A 24,566-nucleotide genomic window follows, 5' to 3' on the forward strand; every position below is an offset into this window, starting at 1 on the left:
TTATTCAACAGATGGGGGTGACGTTACTGTCAATCAATCATTATTCAACAAATGAGGGTGACTTTACGGTCCATGAATAATTATTCAATAGGTGAGGGTGACTTTACTGTCAATCAATGGATATTCAACAGACGGGTGTGACTTTAATGCAAATCAATAATCATTCAACAGGTTCGGTAACAGATTGAGTGACTTTATTATCAATCAATAATGTTTCAACAGGTGGGGGTGACGTTACTGTCAATCAATAACGATTCACTGATGGAGTGATTTTAATGTCAATCAATAATGATTCAACAAGTGGAGTGACTTTTATATCAATCAATAACGATTCAACAGGTGGGGATGACTTTACTGTCAATCAATAATGATTCAACAGGTGGGGATGACTTTACTGTCAATCAATAATGATTCAACAGGTGAGGGTGACTTTACTGTCAATCAATAATGATTCAACAGGTGGGGATGACTTTACTGTCAATCAATAATGATTCAACAGGTGAGGGTCACTTTACTGTCAATCAATAATGATTCAACAGGTGGGGATGACTTTACTGTCAATCAATAATTATTCAACAGGTGAGGGTCACTTTACTGTCAATCAATAATGATTCAACAGGTGAGGGTGACTTTACAGTCAATCAATAATGATTCAACAGGTGGGGATGACTTTACTGTCAATCAATAATGATTCAACAGGTGAGGGTGACTTTACAGTCAATCAATAATGATTCAACAGGTGAGGGTGACTTTACAGTCAATCAATAATTATTCAACAGGTGAGGGTCACCTTACTGTCAATCAATAATGATTCAACAGGTGATGATCACTTTACTGTCAATCAGTAATTATTCAACAGGTGAGGGTCACTTTACTGTCAATCAATAATGATTCAACAGGTGAGGGTCACTTTACTGTCAATCAATAATGATTCAACAGGTGAGGGTCACTTTACAGTCAATCAGTAATTATTCAACAGGTGAGGGTCACTTTACTGTCAATCAATAATGATTCAACAGGTGAGGGTCACTTTACTGTCAATCAATAATGATTCAACAGGAAGGGTCACTTTACTGTCAATCAGTAATTATTCAACAGGTGAGGGTCACTTTACTGTCAATCAGTAATTATTCAACAGGTGAGGGTCACTTTACTGTCAATCAATAATGATTCAACAGGAAGGGTCACTTTACTGTCAATCAATAATGATTCAACAGGAAGGGTCACTTTACTGTCAATCAGTAATGATTCAACAGGTGAGGGTCACTTTACAGTCAATCAGTAATGATTCAACAGGTGAGGGTGACTTTACAGTCAATCAATAATGATTCAACAGGTGAGGGTGACTTTACAGTCAATCAGTAATGATTCAACAGGTGAAGGTCACTTTACAGTCAATCAATAATGATTCAACAGGTGAGGGTGACTTTACAGTCAATCAATAATGATTCAACAGGTGAGGGTGACTTTACAGTCAATAATTATTCAACAGGTGAGGGTCACTTTACTGTCAATCAATAATGATTCAACAGGTGAGGGTCACCTTACTAACAATCAATAATGATTCAACAGGTGATGATCACTTTACTGTCAATCAGTAATTATTCAACAGGTGAGGGTCACTTTACTGTCAATCAATAATGATTCAACAGGTGAGGGTCACTTTACTGTCAATCAATAATGATTCAACAGGTGAGGGTCACTTTACAGTCAATCAATAATGATTCAACAGGTGAGGGTCACTTTACTGTCAATCAGTAATTATTCAACAGGTGAGGGTCACTTTACAGTCAATCAGTAATGATTCAACAGGTGAGGGTGACTTTACAGTCAGTCAATAATGATTCAACAGGTGAGGGTGACTTTACAGTCAATCAATAATGATTCAACAGGTGAGGGTGACTTTACAGTCAATCAGTAATGAATCAATAGGTGGGGGTGACGTTACTGTCAATCAATAATTATTCAACAGATGGAGTGGCTTTACTGTCGATCAATAATGATTCAACAGGTGGAGGTGACGTTACTGTCAATCCATAATGATTCAACAGATGGAGTGACGTTACTGTCAACCAATCATCATTCAGCTGGTGGGGTGACGTTACTGTCAACCAATCATCATTCAGCTGGTGGGGTGACGTTACTGTCAACCAATCATCATTCAGCCCTACACACCCTACACATGGTTGTGCCCATTGGGCAGTATTTCATGCAGGGCCAGATGCAGACGTCTCCAGGAGGCCACAGCCTCCTCACCCTCACCCTCACTCCACTGAATATACGTCGTCGTCTTCAACACCGCCCTCATTGCTGACGTCATGTCACGTGATATGACGTCATCTACACACACGACGATCAGAGAGTCATCGAAGTCCAAGGCGTGAGTCAAGCATACAGAGAGTTCGAACTGACACCAGTGACTGCTGAGGAAGTTTGCGGAGAAGACCATGAGGATCTTCTTGCTGCTGTCCACGCTGTGCACGATGTTGTCCACGATGTGTCTGCCCGGAAGGAAGTCCCTCTGGTGCAGGCACAGCCTCAGCCCCAGCTCCCCCTCCAACCGGCCCTCCAGGTGCTGCCGGACCCAGTGCAGATCCTCACAGGCGTACGACACGAAGACATCGAAGTCAAAGTTGTCGGCCTGGAGACGCTGTCTCCGGAGGTTGTCCCGACCCCGGAACACCTCGTATAGCAACAGCCGGAAGTGCCAGCGGAAGCGGAAGGCGAGGATCACCACGGTCAGAGCGACGATGACAACGACGGTAATGTGGATGAGGGCTAGGTTCGCTTCCCGGCTCAGCGCGCACGCCTGCTGGTCCATGTGGAAGTCAGCCAGTGTCAGAGCCGGGACGTTGGAGCATTTATAGTCCGTCACCTTTTCCATCAGCCCCGTGAAGACGTCTGGCTCAGATTGGAACCAGGCTTGAAACCACAACAGTTCGCAGGAACAATCCCAGGGGTTCAAACCCAAAGTCAAAGTGATTAGTCTTCCGCGCAGTCCTTGACCAAATGTGTTTGGGGAGATGGATTTGATCCTGTTGTTGTGCAGATAAAGTTCTGTCAGACCCTGAAATGAATCAAAAGCTCCATCGGGAACGCTTGAAATGATATTGTCGTGTATGTACAGCGCCTGTAAATAACGAAACTTCGGAAAGGCTTTGCTGAGGATGGAATTCAGCTTAGTATTGGCAAGTGACAAATACGTCAATAACGGCATAGAACTGAACAGCTCCAGAAACCTTAGATCGTCAACGTCCGTAAAATCATTCCAATCTAAGAGCAGATTTCTCACACCAAAGCAGTTAGCGAATGCATGTTTTCCAGTTTTGCTAGGATTAGCAATTTGCAGTTGATTATCACGAAGGTCAATGGTTTGTAAGGAAGGATTATTGAAAGCACCATCTTCAAGTACCATTGCGGTGCCTTTGTCATGGAATTGGTGTCTGACATCAAGATAATCTAAAACTGGGAACGTTTCTAACTGGAATGCTCCTGTGGGGTATGATATGATTCTGTTGAAAGAGAGATCAAGGTATTCCAACAATGGAAGGCAGACGTCTGACGCGGAAAGACTGTCTATTTCATTGTGCGCCAACCACAAAGTCTCCAGTGAAGGGAACACGGATTCCTCTCCAATGCAAGTCTGGGGAAATTTCCGCAGAGTGTTGCCTGACAGGTCAAGATCGCCGAACGGAACTTGGCACGATGATGTAATGTCGTTAAAGTCACAGTCACAAAGTTTGATATAAAACAGAAACTCAAAAACACAAAACCCATCCAGGGGGTATGAACCGCCGTGTGGGTTAGAACCAAGACTCAAATGAGCGACAGTAGTGGTTATATTTTCAAAGAAATTTTCTGGAGGGGGCGGTAGGTTGCAGTTTTCTGCTTCAACGACGTCTAAGCCTTGAACAGACAGTACTTCTCGAATCGATTCAAGATCCAACTTTTCATTGTTACTCAAAATCAGACTGCATAATTCAACCATCCCTTCAAACACATCTCGTGAAAGCAATGTAAAACTGTTGAACGACAAGTTTAAATTGACCACATTTGTCAAGTTTTCAAAAAAATAGTCAGTCAAATCAGCTGAAGAGAAATTGTTGAGAGATAAATCCACATAACGCACTTGCTCAGGTAGTTTAGGAATATAAGTGACCTGGGCCAAACGGCCGACACAGTCTGCGGATAGTTGTGTACATGTACATAGTCCATCACCACACGGTGCCTCTGCTGGGGGGATTGTCAGGGTGGATGTCAGTGGTTCAGAACCAACAGCACTGGGGGGTCCCTGAACTTCTCCAGGAAACACAACAAACTGGCAAAGCAACCAGACATAACAACAAACAACTCTACGTGCCATCATTGAGCATCAGCGACTTTTCAGAGCAGTGCTTCCATCAGTCCATTCCTGAAGCACGTCTGACTTGGCGACATTCCACATCTGGCCAACACAAACACTATGCAAATTCTATACCTGATAAATTGAAGAGAATGTCGTCACGACTGCCTTTGGCATGGTCAGAAACTATCCATCAGGTTGCAAATTTCGTTACACCACAGCCAAAAACACAACGATTCAGGTTCAAATACTGAGGAACTGTTTTCTCAGAGCGTGTCTCACCATCACATAGTTTTACATCACCACAAATGACAATTTACAGAAGCATTTCAGAGTGTGGATTATATACATTCTAACATTTGGTATTGTTTAAACAAAACGTTCTTCAAAGCACGTCTTAATCAGAAGCAGCCTTAAAAAAAAACAGATTTAAAAATTCCTTTTCTATGGTCAGTGAAATTAAGACACACACGTCGTTCTTAAATATAGTTTTTTTCAAAACAGTAGCAGTTGTATTGTGGCAATGTATGGTTTGTTCTCACCAAAGCATAAGATGTCTTTTCACTGTACGCCTTTACGTGCCCCACACGCCTTCACGAGCACGTCCTATGGAGTCAGACTCACACATTTTCAGATCTACTGTGTATCAGTCACTTCTTCACAGCAGTCCTGGAAACAGGAAGCCTAACTCGTGTCACGTGCTGCAGTCACAAGCACATCTCCCCAACACGGGCAGATCAACACCCGCACCAACACGTCTCCCCAACACGTCAACACCAGCACCACACGTCAAATGTAGCACTGTGGGCAGGCAACAGCAGATGACAGGTCTCGTCTCCTATCGTTGCGGGAATGACGCTTCTGGTGGAGGTCCTGAAGACACCTCTCCTCAAAGGTCACAACTCCCTTCAGACAGCCCTCTCCTCAAAGGTCACAACTCCCTTCAGACAGCCCTCTCCTCAAAGGTCACAACTCCCTTCAGACAGCCCTTTCCTCAAAGGTCACAACTCCCTTCAGACAGCCCTCTCCTCAAAGGTCACAACTCCCTTCAGACAGCCAGTCACAGACAGCCAGTCACCACAACTCCCTTCAGACAGCCAGTGCCAGGCGCTGCGGTCAGTGGCCAGGGTTTCCCTCCCGGCAATGGGAATTCTGCAGGTGTCTAGCGACGCTTGAAGCTCCACACCACTCACCACAACACACCAAGTCCATTTAGCCCTGACCCCCTCCATACCACTCTCACCACCACCACACTGTCCATTTAGCCGTGAGCTTTTTACAGTGCAGATCCCACATTTATTCTTATTCACTGCAAAATTCGTCTGCGATGAAAGGAGTTCTTGTTTTCACGGTCACTGCTCTTTACGCACTACAGACAAATGCTGGATAGCGTTGAAAGTTGTGTTCCCAAAACAAGATGGATCACGACAGTGCGTGTTGTCTGTATGCTGAAGTTTCTGAAAGTCAACATCAGCTGAGTACACCATGTAACTTTGTTGAATGACGGCGTCATCAGAGTTCTTCCACACCACAAGTGTTTTCATTGCGTTGAAATACTGATCTTCTTGTTGCTGCTAAAGTCTTTTCTGTTGTCTTTTGTTTTGTTTTTCTTTCACCGTGCTTTGCTGGAGGGACAACACTGAAGATCACAACAGCTGTTCCCCTTTGGGAACCGACGCATATCTTTGTGGACTTTGTAACTACGAACACCCAGCTCTTTCAGACGCTACGAGAGAGTGTAGCAAAAACCGAAACCAGTCAGCCAGTATAATATAACCTTTTGTGGGATTTTACGTCCACATGGAAGTCGACTTGAATCATCATGTGGTTCACTGTCCGCTGAATTCCTGTGAAATGGAGTACAATAGCCAAGCCTGGCGGCTAGGCTGTCAGTGACGTCAGAGGTGACTGACTGAATGGCGTTCAACTTCCGGGACAAGTAGGTCCACTTCCTTCACTCATTGTCAGGACTACCGAGCGGCTCAGCATCTGAGTCATGCGTCTACACACACACACACACACGCACACACACACAGACACAGAGTCTTTTCTTTTACTGAGGGTCACTACCAGTGATAAGAGAGAGAGAGAGAGAGAGAGAGAGGGGGGGGCTAAGGGGGAAGGGTGGGTGAGTGAGAGAGAAACAAAAACGGAGACAGACAGACAGACAGACAGACTGGTAGACAGAAAGTTAATTTATGATTTACATCTGACAGATTTCTCGAGAGGAAGGCATGGTGAAATCCAGTAAAGGCAGCCTTTGTGTTGCCAGTGGCATCCAGTTTCAAAGTGAAACACTCTGGAGACTGCAGGATAAAACTTGAGGCAGACACATTCAACAACCAGCATTGGAAGCGCTGCATCTCAAAGGGGCAAGACTGTCTTGGTACCATGTATTGTACCAGATGATGGGAGGAGTGAGTGGGATATGTGAGTCTGTCAAGAGAGAGAGTGGGGGTGGGGGGAGGGGGTGGGGACGGGGGCGAGAGAGAGAGAGAGAGAGAGCGGAAAGAAAGTGGATGGAAGGAGAGTCACAGAAGGAGGGAGAGACAGAGAGGGGAAGGGAGAGAGAGAGAGACAGAGACAAAACAAGTTACCATTTTTCCAGGCTGTTCATTGCCAAATCCACCACAAAACTAACAAGACTAGCAACCAACCAACCAACAACACAAAGAGACAAATATACATACAGACAGACATATGACTAAGTAGACAAGCCTTTGCCATTGTATCAATCCTCATACAAACAATGCCGCATCTTCGTCCTGTTCTGCCTTCCTCAGAACGGCCACTGTTTGAAGGGCCGGCCCGTCAGTCCGAAGGTCAGTGCCCGACAACACAATGCCCATTGTCGGCTTCAGTCCTTAGCGGACAACTTGTCCTTAACGGACCCAGCGTGTGGAGAAGGAAGAACAAGAATAACTGGACTATGTACATGCTGAAAAACACAGAAAACGCGCTTTTGTTTAAAGACCACGTGATCGTGTTGTGTTGTGTTGTGTTGCAGTGCATTACTTTTTGTCGCAACACATTTCTGTGTGTGAAAATCAGGCTGCATCGCCACAGCACAGCGCCACCCATCTCTTCCCTTCCCTGACCCCCACCCCCATCTCTTCCCATCAATTCCCTGACCCCCACCCCAATCTCTACCCTTCCCTGACCCCCATCACCATCTCTACCCTTCCCTGACCCACACTCTCATCTCTTCCCTTCCCTGACCCGCACCCCCACCACGTCTCTTCCCTTCCCTGACCCCACCCCATCTCTACCCTTCACTGGTCCCCAGCCCCACCCCCATCTCTACCCTTCCCTGGCCCCCACCCCAATCTCTACCCTTCCCTTCCCTGACCCCCACCCCAATCTCTACCCTTCCCTGACCCCCACCCCGTCTCTTCCCTTCACTGACCCCACCCCCATCTCTACCCTTCACTGACCCCACCCCCATCTCTACCCTTCACTGACCCCCACTCTCATCTCTTCCCTGACCCCCACCCCATCTCTACCCTTCCCTGACCCCCACCCCGTCTCTTCCCTTCACTGACCCCACCCCCATCTCTACCCTTCACTGACCCCCACTCTCATCTCTTCCCTGACCCCACCCCATCTCTTCCCTTCAATTCCCTGACCCCACCCACATCTCTTCCCTTCAATTCCCTGACCCCCATCACCATCTCTACCCTTCCCTGACCCCCACCCCCACCTGTGGAGGGATGGCCTAGAGGTAACGCGTCCGCCTAGGAAGCGAGAGAATCTGAGCGCGCTGGTTCGAATCACGGCACAGCCCCCGAAATTTTCTCCCCCTCCACTAGACCTTGAGTGGTGGTCTGGACGCTAGTCATTCGGATGAGACGATAAACCGAGGTCCCGTGTGCAGCATGCACTTTGCGCACGTAAAAGAACCCACGGCAACAAAAAAGGGTTGTTCCTGGCAAAATTCTGTAGAAAAATCCACTTCGATAGGAAAACAAATAAAACTGCACGCAGGAAAAAATACAAAAAAATGGGTGGCGCTGTGGTATGGCGACGCGCTCTCCCTAGGGAGAGCAGCCCGAATTTCACACAGAGAAAGCTGTTGTGATAAAAAGAAATACAAATACAAATACCTCTTCCATTCCCTGACCCCCATTACCATCTCTACCCTTCCCTGACCCCACCCCATCTCTTCCCTTCAATTCCCTGACCCCCACCCCACCTCTTCCATTCCCTGACCCCCACTCTCATCTCTTCCTTTCCCTGACCCGCACCCCCACCCCATCTCTACCCTTCACTGACCCCACCCCCATCTCTACCCTCCCCTGACCCCCCACCCCATCTCTACCCTCCTCCACTCCCATCTCTACCCTCCCATGACCCCACCCCATCTCTACCCTCCCTCCACCCCAATCTCTACTCTTCACTGACCCCCACCCCCCATCTCTACCCTCCCTCCACCCCCATCTCTACCCTTCACCGACCCCCCACCCCATCTCTACCCTTCCCTGACCCCCACCCCATCTCTACCCTTCTCTGACCCCCCACCCCCATCTTTTCTCTCTAGTGTGCGTTCGATGAAATAGGGTGGGTGATACTGCAATGGTCAATAAAGGACACAGTGGTGGCTGCTTTTGTCTCTGACTGAATTTTGCATTTTGCTGTGTGCTCTGTCTGTCTGCCTCCCTGCCTGCCTCGGTCTGTCTGTGTCTCTTTCTTCCCCTCTTTCTTTTCTCTGTTTATGCACCCTCCCTCTCTCTCTGCCCCCCCCCCCTCTCTCTCTCTCTATGCGTCTCTCTTTATCATGACATCAAGTCCACATTTGCATATTGGCAGCATATTTGTGACGTCCAAAATTATAGTTTGCTTGCCCCCATCCCCACTTTCTGTCTCTCATGTTACTCTCTCCCTCTCTCTCCCCTCTCTCCCTGTGTGTGTGTGTGTGTGCGTGCTTGCGTGCGTGCGTGCGTGCTTGTGTTCGCGCGCGCGCGCGCGTGTGTGTTTGTGTGTTGCTCCCACGCCGCTCATTCCGAGTTCTCTATACACAGCCACACTCGGGTTCGTCTGTCGCCAGGTCCCCAGGAGGCCGCACACTAGAGGAGACCCTGCACTGCTGCTGAGTCACTTCGGTGGTGTCCAGTAGTGCCTGTTCTGATCTGACGTATTTTGCACAACTACTACTAAACCTCTTACTGACGGCAATGATTGTTCAGTCGGGGAGCCAGACAAAGTGAACGTCTTTCACAAAGTGTTTCCTATGTTTCTTTCGCAGTAGTTTATCACGAGTCAAACTAAACTCAGTTATATACGTACAAAACCTCAAATACAATTATATACAGTACATAAGACAAACAGCAATATGACTGGAGTGGAGGGGGTGGGGACAGGGAAAGGAAATTCGAAAACATGACAACTGTTTTCAAAATCCCCAACATGAATATGGAACGGCCTGTCCCAAATAAAGAGGTAAACGAACAGCAAGAGGGATGGCAGAAAACAACGGATTCAAAACACGCCACAGACATGTGGAAAAAGCCGTCACACGCTGACAGACATTTGCATTTTCAAGTTTAATCTTGAAAAAATAAAATAAATGCTGATGCATTTTTTCAACTTTATTAAAAAAACAAAACAAAGTGCTCTTGTGTCTGTGTCTGTGTTTATCTGTCTGTCAGTGCCACCAACAATTTAAGCAGGCAACAATGTTTGGGTTACATAAACACACAGACACACAGAGAAACAACAGAGACACACAGACAGTGAAATGTGTACACTAAAAAACAAAACAACAACAAAAAACCCAAAACCAGACACATTGCAAAACACGACAAACCTTACTTTGTCAAAATTTGTTTTTAAGCGGCGAATGATATTCAGGAACAAGATAAAGTTTCCAAAACTAACCAGTGACGATACATGCGTTGTGTGGTCATGTGGCTGAGGAGGAACATCTCCCACCCTACGTCTCCCACACACAAATGAAGACGGACACAGAAACATTATCTTCCCAGCTTCCCCCCCCCCCCCACCCCCCAATCCTGTTCACCATCCCGTTCACACCCCCCGCCCCCACTCCTGTACCATCACCATCCCGTTTACACACACCCCCCTCCTGTCCCATCACCATCCCGTCCACACCTCCCCCCACACTCCTGTCTCACCACCATCCCGTTCACACCCCACCCCTGTCTCACCACCATCCCGTTCACACACACCCCCCCCACCCCTGTCTCACCACCATCCCGTTCACACACCCCCCACCCCTGTCTCACCACCATCCCGTTCACACCTCCCCCCCCACACTCCTGTCTCACCACCATCCCGTTCACACACCCCCCACCCCTGTCTCACCACCATCCCGTTCACACCTCCCCCCCCCACACTCCTGTCTCACCACCATCCCGTTCACACACCCCCCCCCACACTCCTGTCTCACCACCATCCCGTTCACACCTCCCCCCCCCACACTCCTGTCTCACCACCATCCCGTTCACACACCCCCCACCCCTGTCTCACCACCATCCCGTTCACACCTCCCCCCCCCACCCCTGTCTCACCACCATCCCGTTCACACACCCCGCCCCCACTCCTGTACCACCACCATCCCGTTTACACACCCCGCCCCCACTCCTGTCCCATCACCATCCCGTTCACACCTCCCCCCCCCCACCCCTGTCTCACCACCATCCCGTTCACACCTCCCCCCCCCACCCCTGTCTCACCACCATCCCGTTCACACACCCCGCCCCCACTCCTGTCCCATCACCATCCCGTTCACACCTCCACCCCCACCCCTGTCTCACCACCATCCCGTTCACACCTCCCCCCCACACTCCTGTCCCACCACCATCCCGTTCACACACCCCCACCCCTGTCTCACCACCATCCCGTTCACACACCCCCCACCCCTGTCCCACCACCATCCCGTTCACACACCCCCCACCCCTGTCCCATCCCGTTCACACACCCCCACTCCTGTCCCATCACCATCCCGTTCACACCCCACCCCCACCCCTGTCTCACCACCATCCCGTTCACACACCCCCCCCCACCCCTGTCCCATCACCATCCCGTTCACACCCCACCCCCACCCCTGTCCCACCACCATCCCGTTCACACACACCCCCACACACACTCCTGCCTCACCACCATCCCGTTCACACCCCACCCCCACCCCTGTCTCACCACCATCCCGTTCACACCTCCCCCCCCCACACTCCTGTCCCATCACCATCCCGTCCACACCTCCCCCCCACACTCCTGTCCCATCACCATCCCGTTCACACCCCACCCACACCCCTGTCTCACCACCATCCCGTTCACACCCCACCCACACCCCTGTCTCACCACCATCCCGTTCACACCCCACCCACACCCCTGTCTCACCACTATCCCGTTCACACCCCCCCCACACTCCTGTCTCACCACCATCCCGTTCACACACACCCCCACCCCTGTCCCATCCCCATCCCGTTCACACCTCCCCCCCACCCTCCTGTCTCACCACCATCCCGTTCACACACACCCCCACCCCTGTCCCATCCCCATCCCGTTCACACCTCCCCCCCCACCCCTGTCTCACCACCATCCCGTTCACACCCCACCCCTGTCTCACCACCATCCCGTTCACACCCCACCCCACCCCTGTCTCACCACCATCCCGTTCACACCTCCCCCCCACACTCCTGTCCCATCACCATCCCGTTCACACACACCCCCACCCCTGTCTCACCACCATCCCGTTCACACCTCCCCCCCACCCCTGTCTCACCACCATCCCGTTCACACCTCCCCCCCCACCCCTGTCTCACCACCATCCCGTTCACACACACCCCAACCCCTGTCCCATCCCGTTCACACACACCCCCACTCCTGTCCCATCACCATCCCGTTCACACCTCCATCCTCCTCCCCCCCCACCCCCCCTTCGAACACTTGGGACACAAACGTCGACATTTTTTACGCTCAGTATACGTTTCTCGGACTCGCTAACCGCCCATCCCCGTTTCCCCCTCCGTATCAACCCCCGCCCCACCGTTCCCCACCCCTCCATATCACGCCCCACCCCCCGTTCCCCACCCCTACATATCCCCTTCCACCGTTCCCCACCCCTCCATATCCCATATCACACCCCCCGTTCCCCACCCCTCCATATCCCTCCCCCCGTTCCCCACCCCTCCATATCTCCCCCCACCCGTTCCCCACCCCTCCATATCCCACCCCCCGTTCCCCACCCCTCCATATCACCTCCCCCACCCCCCGTTCCCCACCCCTCCATATCACCTCCCCCCACCCCCCGTTCCCCACCCTCCATATCACCTACTCCCGTTCCCCACCCCTCCATATCACCTCCCCCACCCCCCGTTCCCCACCCCTCCATATCACCCCAGGAAATGTCTTCACGGAATACACAGCTCAGGGATTTCCACTTGTTGTCCACTTCAGCACTGCATCATGCACGTCCTCCTTCCCCACTGCCAACACGGTTCACAGACAGAAAGAAATCGTCGTCCCCGAAACAAAGAGGACTTTGTGGTGTAGGACAGGGGGTTCCTCTGTCAGATCATTGTAATTGAAGGCCACAGAACGGTCACCGCGCAAAGCTACGGAAAAGCAGACTGGCCCGATAAAGTAAAGCCTTGTTTGACAGGGACAAGCTGGGGTAAAAGGTTTATTCCCAACAGGAAGGGGGATGGTAGGGGTAGAAACGTTTATTCCCAACAGGAAGGGTGGTGGTGGGGGGGGGGGGGGTAGAAACGTTTATTCCGAACAGGAAGGGGGATGGTGGGGGTAGAAACGTTTATTCCCAACAGAAAGGGGGATGGTGGGGGTAGAAACGTTTATTCCCAACAGGAAGGGTGGTGGTGGTGGGGGTAGAAACGTTTATTCCCAACAGAAAGGGGGATGGTGGGGGTAGAAACGTTTATTCCCAACAGGAAGGGTGGTGGTGGTGGGGGGGTAGAAACGTTTATTCCCAACAGGAAGGGGGATGGTGGGGGTAGAAACGTTTATTCCCAACAGGAAGGGGGATGGTGGGGGTAGAAACGTTTATTCCCAACAGGAAGGGGGATGGTGGTGGGGGGTAGAAACGTTTATTCCCAACAGGAAGGGGGATGGTGGGGGTAGAAACGTTTATTCCCAACAGGAAGGGGGATGGTGGTGGGGGGTAGAAACGTTTATTCCCAACAGGAAGGGGGATGGTGGGGGGGGTAGAAACGTTTATTCCCAACAGGAAGGGGGATGGTGGGGGGTAGAAACGTTTATTCCCAACAGGAAGGGTGGTGGTGGTGGGGGGTAGAAACGTTTATTCCCAACAGGAAGGGTGGTGGTGGTGGGGGGCGGGGGGGGGGGGGGTTAGAAACGTTTATTCCCAACAGGAAGGGTGGTGGTGGTGGGGGGTAGAAACGTTTATTCCCAACAGGAAGGGTGGTGGTGGTGGGGGGTAGAAACGTTTATTCCCAACAGGAAGGGTGGTGGTGGTGGGGGGTAGAAACGTTTATTCCCAACAGGAAGGGGGCGGTGGGGAGGGGGGAGGGGGGAGGGGGCGGAAACGTTTATTCCCAACAGGAAGGGGCGTGGTGATGGTTGGGGGGGGACGTTTAATCCCAACAGGAAGAGGGTGGGGTGGGGGAATGTTTATTTCCAACATGAAGGGAGGAGGGGTAGAGGGAGGGGGTGTGTGCAGGAGAAATCGATGAGGCCCGTTGTGGCTGGCCGTTATGTGCTGCACACCGGAAGCCCCCCCCCCCCCCCCCCCCCCCCCCCCCACTCACAAAACCATTCCAGAACCTGTTATTCTCATTTCTGAACATACGTTTGTTGTTTTGCAAGAACATGGATGAGTTCTCGTTAACTGTATGAGGGCAATCTCCTTATGTATGATTCTGTTAATACACCACCACCACTTGTTTCAAACGTGCACCCAGATTATATTTCATTCATGTGCTATTTCCAAACATGCTTAAAATGTGTACATGCGTAATTTCCCAAAATGCGAAAAATGTGTATGCATGATTTGCGATTTCCCAACACACAAAACGGTGTCCCTCTCAGACCCTGACAAAGGCGGGTTGTGCCCATCCTCACAAGAAAAGGAACTTCTAACATGTGTGGTCAGCACAAAACCAGCACAACCAGCCGCGGAAATTCAGTGTAAACATTCTGTCTGGGCATTTTTCAACAGTCATTTGGGAAAAAAAAAAAAACAGGTCGAACGACTTTGACAACGGCAGATGAACTGACACTGGACACAAAAGATGGGTCAGACAAAAAAATCAGGCTATTTTCTCTGTTTATTGACACGGAGGCTATTCTAAGTGAGTTTAACGATTATTTATGCGTTTATTTATTCTTTTTTTTTGTGTACAGTTTTTTTCCTCAGCCTCTCTGTCCCAATGTTCTTTCTAAGTCCGATCTATATGACCTAGACAACTACCTAAATGTTCGATTTCAAGGATGCATCTGTTCATCATACATAGGCACAAGGACACACACACACACACACACACACACACACATACGCACACACACAACGCTCGCTCGCGACTGTTCACACGGGCGGATCAAAAACAGTCTGGAGTGAGATCGCAGTTTAACTGTACAATCATCCCGGACAGTGTCTGTCTACCGCCCACCCCCTTCACACATCCACCATGCAGACAGCACAATCACTAGGTTTGCTTGGCGGCATTTGTCTCCAGTGCACAGCTTGCAACAAACCACTGTTCGGTCTCTCCACCCACCCTTCTCTTTACAATACATTATCTGGGCCCAGCCAGTCCACAGATAAACAGTAAGTACCGAGAAGTGCCCAGGGAATCAAGAAAGAAGACGATGTCCTCAGGCCTCCAACAAGTTCCATGACTCGCTCCCAGACTCCCAGTCGCCCCTTTGCTGCTCAAACAAAAAAAGGGGAAGGGATATAATAATGCAAATTTGTCCAAACTTTCCGTTGGGAAGAAAGAGAACACAAAAGTTATTTTTATACACCCTACACTCGAACGTCATGTGGTAGTTCGCTTTCTCCTGGAACGAAACACCTGATTATTTACACACACACACACACACACACAAGACATGCTAAGGACAGAAAGACAATTCTACCAAAATGTCACTTTCTTAAAGGCAGCAAAATGAGATGAAGTTCAGTGTGATTGGGGCGTCCAGAGATAGCAGGAATATTCATCAGACCAGAGATAGCAGGAATATTCATCAGACCAGAGATAGCAGGAATATTCATCAGATAATATTATTATCGAACGCCAGACGTGCCGACTGAAAACGAGACTGGGTGTAGGAATGAAAATTTTGTGAATGATCAGTCTCAAAGGGAACTCAGTAGAACATCATTTACATTGTATCTGAAGAAAAAAGAAGAATTTTCACATGACGTCCTCGCTTTAATGTTTCCATAGTTGCTGCTCCATCAGCCCTTCCTTTGCTCTCATTGAAGCGGAGCAACAGGAACAATCTTACAGTTAACAATCGTCAGAGGAATATTTGAATATCTGATACTGACTTTTCATCAACAGAACCTACAGCAATGTATGATATGGATTCACTGTAAAGCTATATCACAATTATCCTCACAGAATCGGTATCACAAATCCCGCATGGCGGATGCCCACCGACTCCGGAACTCTTGACTGGCCTGGCACTTTCCACACCGCCTTGTACATGAAGGGCTTCACGTACTTTACCATGACACATTTGTTTTACTACTCATCCTCCTCTCTCTGGTTGAAACTCTGTTCTTTCGTCCTCCAAGACAGAGGACTGTCTCTCTTTCACAACTCATCCTCCTTTCTCCAATTACAGATTTGTTCTCACGTCCTCCAAGACAGAGGACTATCTATCTTTGACAACTCATCTTCCTTTCTCCTATTACAGATCTGTTCTCCCGTCCTCCAAGACAGAGGACTATCTTTGACAACTCATCTTCCTTTCTCCTATTACAGATCTGTTCTCCCGTCCTCCAAGACAGAGGACTGTCTCTCTTTCACAACTCATCTTCCTTTCTCCTATTACAGATCTGTTCTCCCGTCCTCCAAGACTGAGAGCTGTGGGAGCCGCCAGGAAGAGACACAGACAACGTGAACAACACTGAGAGGCATGCACCTCACTGTGCACCATCCCCCACTCTTCCTGTCCTTTGACAGATTCCTGTGTGTCGCTACACGTCACCTCAACACCATGCAGCCGTCTGGGTGCACACATCTCTTGGCAGCCCGTTTTTCTGTGTTGTTATTTCCGCTGTTCCCCCTCTTAATTATGGACAGTCTGGGACGAGTTCAGCTATTTTTGGACCAATAATGCCAATGAATTCAGAGGTTTTGTTCTTTTTGTGAATAAGCGACCACCACACAAAACGGCCTCGTCTATCCATGTCCTTGTACCATTAGTGTTTAATAATAACATGCACAATAATAATAAATAATACATAGTTTTTCTGTGGCGCGATATCCAGCACCAATGCAGCTCAAAGCGTCTTACATCACCCAGATGACTATATACATGCATTAAAAAAACACTATCTGACAATGGAAAACATCCAATGTGTTCATATGAATGAAAAAGCATACTTAAGAGATGAATCAGATTATAAAAGCTATGAAGTAAATAAGGCTTAGATTAAAACAAAATGCATTTCATAGAACACACACACCTCTTCACTCCACTGTCCCCCCTCCACACTCCCCCTTCACTGTCCCCCCTCCACACACCTCCTTCACTGTCCCCCCTCCACACCCCTTCACTGTCCCCCCTCCTCACCCCCCCCCTTCACTGTCCCCCCTCCACACACCCCTTCACTGTCCCCCCTCCACACACCCCTTCACTGTCCCCCCTCCACACCCCTTCACTGTCCCCCCTCCACACCCCCCTTCACTGTCCCCCCTCCACACCCCTTCACTGTCCCCCCTCCACACACCTCCTTCACTGTCCCCCCTCCACACCCCCCTTCACTGTCCTCCCTCCTCACCCCCTTCACTGTCCCCCCTCCACACACCCCCTTCACTGTCCCCCCTCCACACCCCTTCACTGTCCCCCCTCCACACCCCCCTTCACTGTCCCCCCTCCACACCCCTTCACTGTCCCCCCTCCACACACCCCCTTCACTGCCCCCCTCCACACCCCTTCACTGTCCCCCCTCCTCACCCCCTTCACTGTCCCCCCTCCACACACCTCCTTCACTGTCCCCCTCCACACCCCCCCTTCACTGTCCCCCCTCCACACACACCCCCTTCACTGTCCCCCCTCCACCCCCCCCCCCTTCACTGTCCCCCCTCCACACACCCCCCTTCACTGTCCCCCCTCCACACCCCCCCCTTCACTGTCCCCCCTCCACACCCCCCTTCACTGTCCCCCCTCCACACACCCCTTCACTGTCCCCCCTCCACACACCCCCTTCACTGTCCCCCCTCCACACACCCCTTCACTGTCCCCCCTCCACACCCCCCTTCACTGTCCCCCCTCCACACACCCCCCCTTCACTGTCCCCCCTCCACACACACCTCCTTCACTGTCCCCCCTCCACACACCCCCCCTTCACTGTCCCCCCTCCACACACCCCTTCACTGTCCCCCCTCCACACACACCCTTCACTGTCCCCCCTCCACACACACCCCCTTCACTGTCCCCCCTCCACACACCCCTCCTTCACTGTCCCCCCTCCACACACCCCCTTCACTGTCCCCCTTCCACACTCCCCCCCTTCACTGTCCCCCCTCCACACTCCCCCTTCACTGTCCCCAATCCACACACACCCCCCTTCAATGTCCCCCCTCCACACACACCCCCTTCACTGTCCCCCCTCCACACTCCCCCTTCACTGTCCCCAATCCACACACACACCCCCCCTTCACTGTCCCCAATCCACCCCCCCCCCCCTTCACTGTCCCCAATCCACACACCCCTTCACTGTCCCCCTCAACACCCCCCCCCCCACACTTCACTGTCCCCAATCCACACACACCCCCTTCACTGTCCCCCTCCACACACCCCCCTTCACTGTCCCCCCTCCACACACCCCCATTTCACTGTCCCCCTCCACCCCCCCCTCCTTCACTGTCCCCTCCACACCCCCCCCCCTTCACTGTCCCCCTCCACATACCCCCCCTTCACTGTCCCCCCTCCACACCCCCCCTTCACTACCCCCCCTCCACACGCCTCCTTCACTGTCCCCCCTCCACACCCCCCTTCACTGTCCCCCTCCACACACCCCCCCCTTCACTGTCCCCCCTCCACACACCCCTTCACTGTCCCCCCTCCACACACCTCCTTCACTGTCCCCCCTCCAGACACCCCCTTCACTGTCCCCCCTCCAGACACCCCCCCTTCACTGTCCCCCCTCCACACACCCCTTCACTGTCCCCCCTCCACACACCTCCTTCACTGTCCCCCCTCCACAAACCCCTTCACTGTTCCCCCTCCACACCCCCCTTCACTGTCCCCCCCTCCACACACCCCTTCACTGTCCCCCTCCACACCCCCCCCTTCACTGTCCCCCCTCCACACCCCCCCCCCCTTCACTGTCCCCCCTCCACACACCCCTTCACTGTCCCCCCTCCTCACCCCCTTCACTGTCCCCCCTCCACACACCTCCTTCACTGTCCCCCCTCCACACACCCCTTCACTGTCCCCCCTCCACACACCCCTTCACTGTCCCCCTCCACCCCCCCCCCCCTTCACTGTCCCCCCTCCACACCCCCCTTCACTGTCCCCCCTCCACACACCCCCCTTCACTGTCCCCCCTCCACACACCCCCTTCACTGTCCCCCCTCCACACACCTCCTTCACTGACCCCCCTCCACACACCCCCCCTTCACTGTCCCCCCTCCACACACCTCCTTCACTGTCCCCCCCTCCACACACCTCCTTCACTGTCTCCCCTCCACACCCCTTCACTGTCCCCCCTCCACACCCCTTCACTGTCCCCCTCCACACACCCCTTCACTGTCCCCCCTCCACACACCCCTTCACTGTCCCCCTCCACACACCCCTTCACTGTCCCCCCTCCACACACCCCCCCTTCACTGTCCCCCCTTCCACACACCTCCTTCACTGTCCCCCCTCCACACCCCCCCCCCTTCACTGTCCCCCCTCCACACACCTCCTTCACTGTCCCCCCTCCACACCCCCCCCCCCCTTCACTGTCCCCCCTCCTCACCCCCTTCACTGTCCCCCTCCACACACACCCCCCTTCACTGTCCCCCTCCACACACCCCTTCACTGTCCCCCCTCCTCACCCCCTTCACTGCCCCCCACCTCCTTCACTGTCCCCCCTCCACACCCCTTCACTGTCCCCCTCCACACACCCCTTCACTGTCCCCCCTCCACACCCCTTCACTGCCCCCCACCTCCTTCACTGTCCCCCTCCACACCCCTTCACTGTCCCCCTCCACACACCCCTTCACTGTCCCCCCTCCACACCCCTTCACTGCCCCCCACCTCCTTCACTGTCCCCCCTCCACACCCCTTCACTGTCCCCCTCCACACACCCCTTCACTGTCCCCCCTCCACACCCCTTCACTGCCCCCCACCTCCTTCACTGTCCCCCCTCCACACCCCTTCACTGCCCCCCACCTCCTTCACTGTCCCCCCTCCACACACCCCCTTCACTGTCCCCCCTCCACACCCCCCCTTCACTGTCCCCCCTCCACACCCCCCCTTCACTGTCCCCCCTCCACACACCTCCTTCACTGTCCCCCCTCCACAGACCTCTTTCACTGTCCCCCCTCCACACCCCCCTTCACTGTCCCCCCTCCACACACCTCCTTCACTGTCCCCCCTCCACACCCCCCCCCCCTTCACTGTCCCCCTCCACACACCTCCTTCACTGTCCCCCCTCCAGACACCCCCTTCACTGTCCCCCCTCCAGACACCCCCCCTTCACTGTCCCCCTCCTCACCCCCTTCACTGTCCCCCCTCCACACACCCCCTTCACTGTCCCCCCTCCTCACCCCCTTCACTGTCCCCCTCCACACACCTTCACTGTCCCCCCTCCACACACACCCCCTTCACTGTCCCCCTCCACACACCTTCACTGTCCCCCCTCCACACACCTTCACTGTCCCCCCTCCACACACACCCCCTTTACTGTCCCCCCTCCACACACCCCTTCACTGACCCCCTCCACACCACACCCCTTCCCTTTGCTGGGCACCATCTCTCCCCCCCTTCACTGTCCCCCCTCCACACCACACCCCTTCCCTTTGCTGGGCACCATCTCTCCACCCCCCTTCACTGTCCCCCCTCCACACCACACCCCTTCCCTTTGCTGGGCACCATCTCTCCCCCCCCCCTTCACTGTCCCCCCTCCACACCACACCCCTTCCCTTTGCTGGGCACCATCTCTCCACGTGTCATTCCGGTCTACCGAATCCCTTCCTTTCACGACACTGTCCTGACTTTATTCCCTGACAGATCCCCCTCCCTCCCCTCCCTCCCCCCCTCCCAACCCCCTCCCCCCCTTGTCTGCCTCCCAACCTCGACACCCCCTCTCTACCCCTCTTACCCACCCCACCCCCACCCCCTCTGTGTGTGACTGTAGTCAAATAAGATGCCGACGTCACCCTTGGGTCAAGTCATGGCCACATATTAAACCCGCATCTCCATATTGGCATGCAAGCCCCGCCAAGCCATTTTGTCCATTGTTTGTCTTCTGTGTGTTTGTTTCCTGTCTCTGTGTACCTGACCATTGTTTCCTGTCTCTGTGTGTTTGTTTCCTGTCTGTGTGTGTTTGTTTCCTGTCTGTGTGTGTGTGTTTCCTGTCTGTGTGTGTGTTTGACCATTGTTTGTCTTCTCTGTTTCTGTTTCTTGTCTCTGACGTGTCAGACCATGACAACCATCCGAGGCTTTGTTTTCCCGCCAACCTCGTTCCGCACATGCCAGGAAATCCAGTCAGCTGCTGTGAGGATGACAGCAGTACAGTATGTGAAGCAAAAGGAATGAATTAATCCAATCAGCTGCTGTGAGGATGACAGCAGTACAGTATGTGAAGCAAAAGGAATGAATTAATCCAATCAGCTGCTAAAAGGATGACAGCAGTACAGTATGTGAAGCAAAAGGAATGAATTAATCCAATCAGCTGCTGTGAGGATGACAGCAGTACAGTATGTGAAGCAAAAGGAATGAATTAATCCAATCAGCTGCTGTGAGGATGACAGCAGTACAGTATGTGAAGCAAAAGGAATGAATTAATCCAATCAGCTGCTATGAGGATGACAGCAGTACAGTATGTGAAGCAGAAGGAATGAATTGAATCACTCAAAGACGTCTGGTGGATAGGAAAGTCCCCGAAAAGTGGACAGAGAGACTGGGGGGTTGGGGGGGAGGGGGTTGCTGGGGGAGGGAGGATCTGTGTAAAGACAACAGCTGCTGAGGGGTATGGGGACATCGTGGGTCCTGGGCTGACCAGACAGAATGGCTATAACAGCCTCCCGACTTCCAGACAGGAGCCACAGCTGTGCCAGAAAGGAAAACCACTTAGCTATCAACTGGAAGGGGGTGGGGGTGGTACTTGTGGAACGACGTCTGGCTGACATCGACAGGAAGCCGTTATTTATTTCACTTCATTCTTTTCTTCAGCTGAGCTCTCTCGGTACCTTGCCGCAGTTAACAAACACTTCTCCCTGGACAACACACAGTTAACAAAACACTTCCACCTAGACAACACAAAATTAACAAACACTTACCCCTGGACAACACATAGTTAACAAAACACTTCCACCTGGACAACACATAGTTGACAAAACACTTCCCCCTGGGCAACACATAACAAACACTTCCCACTGGACAACACAACATTAACAAACACTTGCCCTGGACAACAGATAACACACACTTCCTCCTGGACAACACATAGTTAACAAAACACTTCCCCCTGGACAACACACAGTTAACAAACACTTCCCCCTGGACAACACATAACAAACACTTCCCCCTGGACAACACATAGTTAACAAACACTTCCCCCTGGACAACACATAGTTAACAAAACACTTCCCCCTGGACAACACATAGTTAACAAAACACTTCCCCCTGGACAACACATAACAAACACTCCCCCTTGGACAACACATAACAAACACTTCCCTCTGGACAACACATAACAAACACTCCCCCTTGGACAACACATAACAAACACTTCCCTCTGGACAACACATAGTTAACAAACACTTCCCTCTGGACAACACATAGTTAACAAACACTTCCCCCTGGGCAACACATAGTTAACAAACACTCCCCCCCTGGACAACACAAAATTAACAAACACTCGCCCCTGGACAGCACATAACAAACACTTCTCTCTGGATAACACATAACAAATACTTCTTCCTAGACAACACATAACAAAACTTCTTCTGGACAGCACATAACAAACACTCCCCCCTGGACAACACATAACACTCACCCTTGGACAAAACACTTCCCCCTGGACAACACATAACAAAACTTCTTCTGGACAGCACATAACAAACACTTCCCCCTGGGCAACACATAACAAACACTTCCCCCTGGACAACACATAACAACCCCCCCCCCCGCCCTTGACAACACATAGTTAACAAACACTTCCATCTGGACAACACATAGTTAACAAACACTTCCCCCTGTACAACACATAATAAACACTTCCCCTGGACAGCACATAGTTAACAAACACTTCCTCCTGGACAACACATAACAAACACTCCCCCTGGACAACACATAACAAACACTCCCCCCTGGACAACACATAACAAACACTTCCCCCTGGACAACACATAACAAACACTCCCCCCTGGACAACACATAGTTAACAAACACTTCCATCTGGACAACACATAGTTAACAAACACTTCCCCCTGTACAACACATAATAAACACTTCCCCTGGACAGCACATAGTTAACAAACACTTCCCCCTGTACAACACATAATAAACACTTCCCCTGGACAGCACATAGTTAACAAACACTTCCCCCTGGACAACACATAACAAACACTCCCCCCTGGACAACACATAGTTAACAAACACTTCCCCCTGGACAACACATAACAAACACTCCCCCTGTACAACACATAATAAACACTTCCCCCTGGACAACACATAGTTAACAAACACTTCCTCCTGGACAACACATAACAAACACTCCCCCTGGACAACACATAACAAACACTCCCCCTGGACAACACATAACAAACACTCCCCCCTGGACACAGCACATAACAACCCTCCCCCCCACTGGACAACACATAACAAACACTCCCCCTGGACAACACATAACAAACACTCCCTCTGGACACAGCACATAACAACCCCCCCCCACTGGACAACACATAACAAACACTCCCTCTGGACACAGCACATAACAACCCCCTCCCCCCCCACTGGACAACACATAACAAACGCTCTTCCTGGACAACACATAATCAACAAACGCTCTCCCTGGACAACACATAATCAACAAACGCTCTCCCTGGACAACACATAATCAACAAACGCTCTCCCTGGACAACACATAATCAACAAATACTTCTCATAAGAAACCAGAAAACAACATACCAAGTCAAAACAGAAAAAGAGTTAAAAGCAGCAGTAACAACATGAAATGAAAATACAAAAACGACCAAAATAGGAAGACTTCCGAACAGGTATTAACTATGGACAGTTTGGCGTTTGCTGACAAAGCCTTCAATGCATGATGCAACTGGCCCCCAAGAGCTAATACAACGTGAACAGATAGAAACAGGATGCAACCAGCCCCTAAGAGCTAATAACGTGAACAGATAGAAACAGGATGCAACCAGCCCCCAAGACCTAATACAACGTGAACAGATAGAAACAGGATGCAACCAGCCCCTAAGAGCTAATAACGTGAACAGATAGAAACAGGATGCAACCAGCCACCAAGACCTAATACAACGTGAACAGATAGAAACAGGATGCAACCAGCCCCTAAGAGCTAATAACGTGAACAGATAGAAACAGGATGCAACCAGTCCCCAAGAGCTAATACAACGTGAACAGATAGAAACAGGATGCAACCAGCCCCCAAGACCTAATACAACGTGAACAGATAGAAACAGGATGTAACCAGCCCCTAAGAGCTAATAACGTGAGCAGACAGAAACAGGATGCAACCAGCACCCAAGAGATGTGTGGTTCGTCCGTCGGGATCGACGAGGACCATCTAGTCATCCTGGTGGTTGGTGGGTTGGGCTCTGTGGGTGCGCAGATGACTGGTCAGGCCAATCCGCGTCCGGAAGGTTCT

General features: G+C 51.4%; 2 protein-coding genes across 2 annotated transcripts in view; both read right to left on the minus strand.

The window, feature by feature from the left end:
* Positions 1–24,566, minus strand: part of LOC143299418 (uncharacterized) — a 100,590-nt gene that overhangs the window by 43,847 nt on the left and 32,177 nt on the right. The window lies entirely within an intron of this gene.
* On the minus strand, positions 1,207–4,366 carry LOC143299417 (toll-like receptor 2). Its single transcript, XM_076612601.1, has one exon. It carries the CDS (start codon positions 4,364–4,366, stop codon positions 2,177–2,179), a length of 2,190 nt encoding a protein of 729 aa, XP_076468716.1. The 3' UTR covers positions 1,207–2,176.

The sequence above is a fragment of the Babylonia areolata genome, chromosome 25 (assembly GCF_041734735.1).
Source record: "Babylonia areolata isolate BAREFJ2019XMU chromosome 25, ASM4173473v1, whole genome shotgun sequence".
Classification (NCBI taxonomy): Eukaryota; Metazoa; Mollusca; class Gastropoda; order Neogastropoda; family Buccinidae; genus Babylonia; species Babylonia areolata.

Excerpts from the sequence above, each read along its gene's own strand:
- LOC143299417 (XM_076612601.1), bottom strand. The coding sequence starts at position 4,366 with ATGATGGCACGTAGAGTTGTTTGTTGTTATGTCTGGTTGCTTTGCCAG.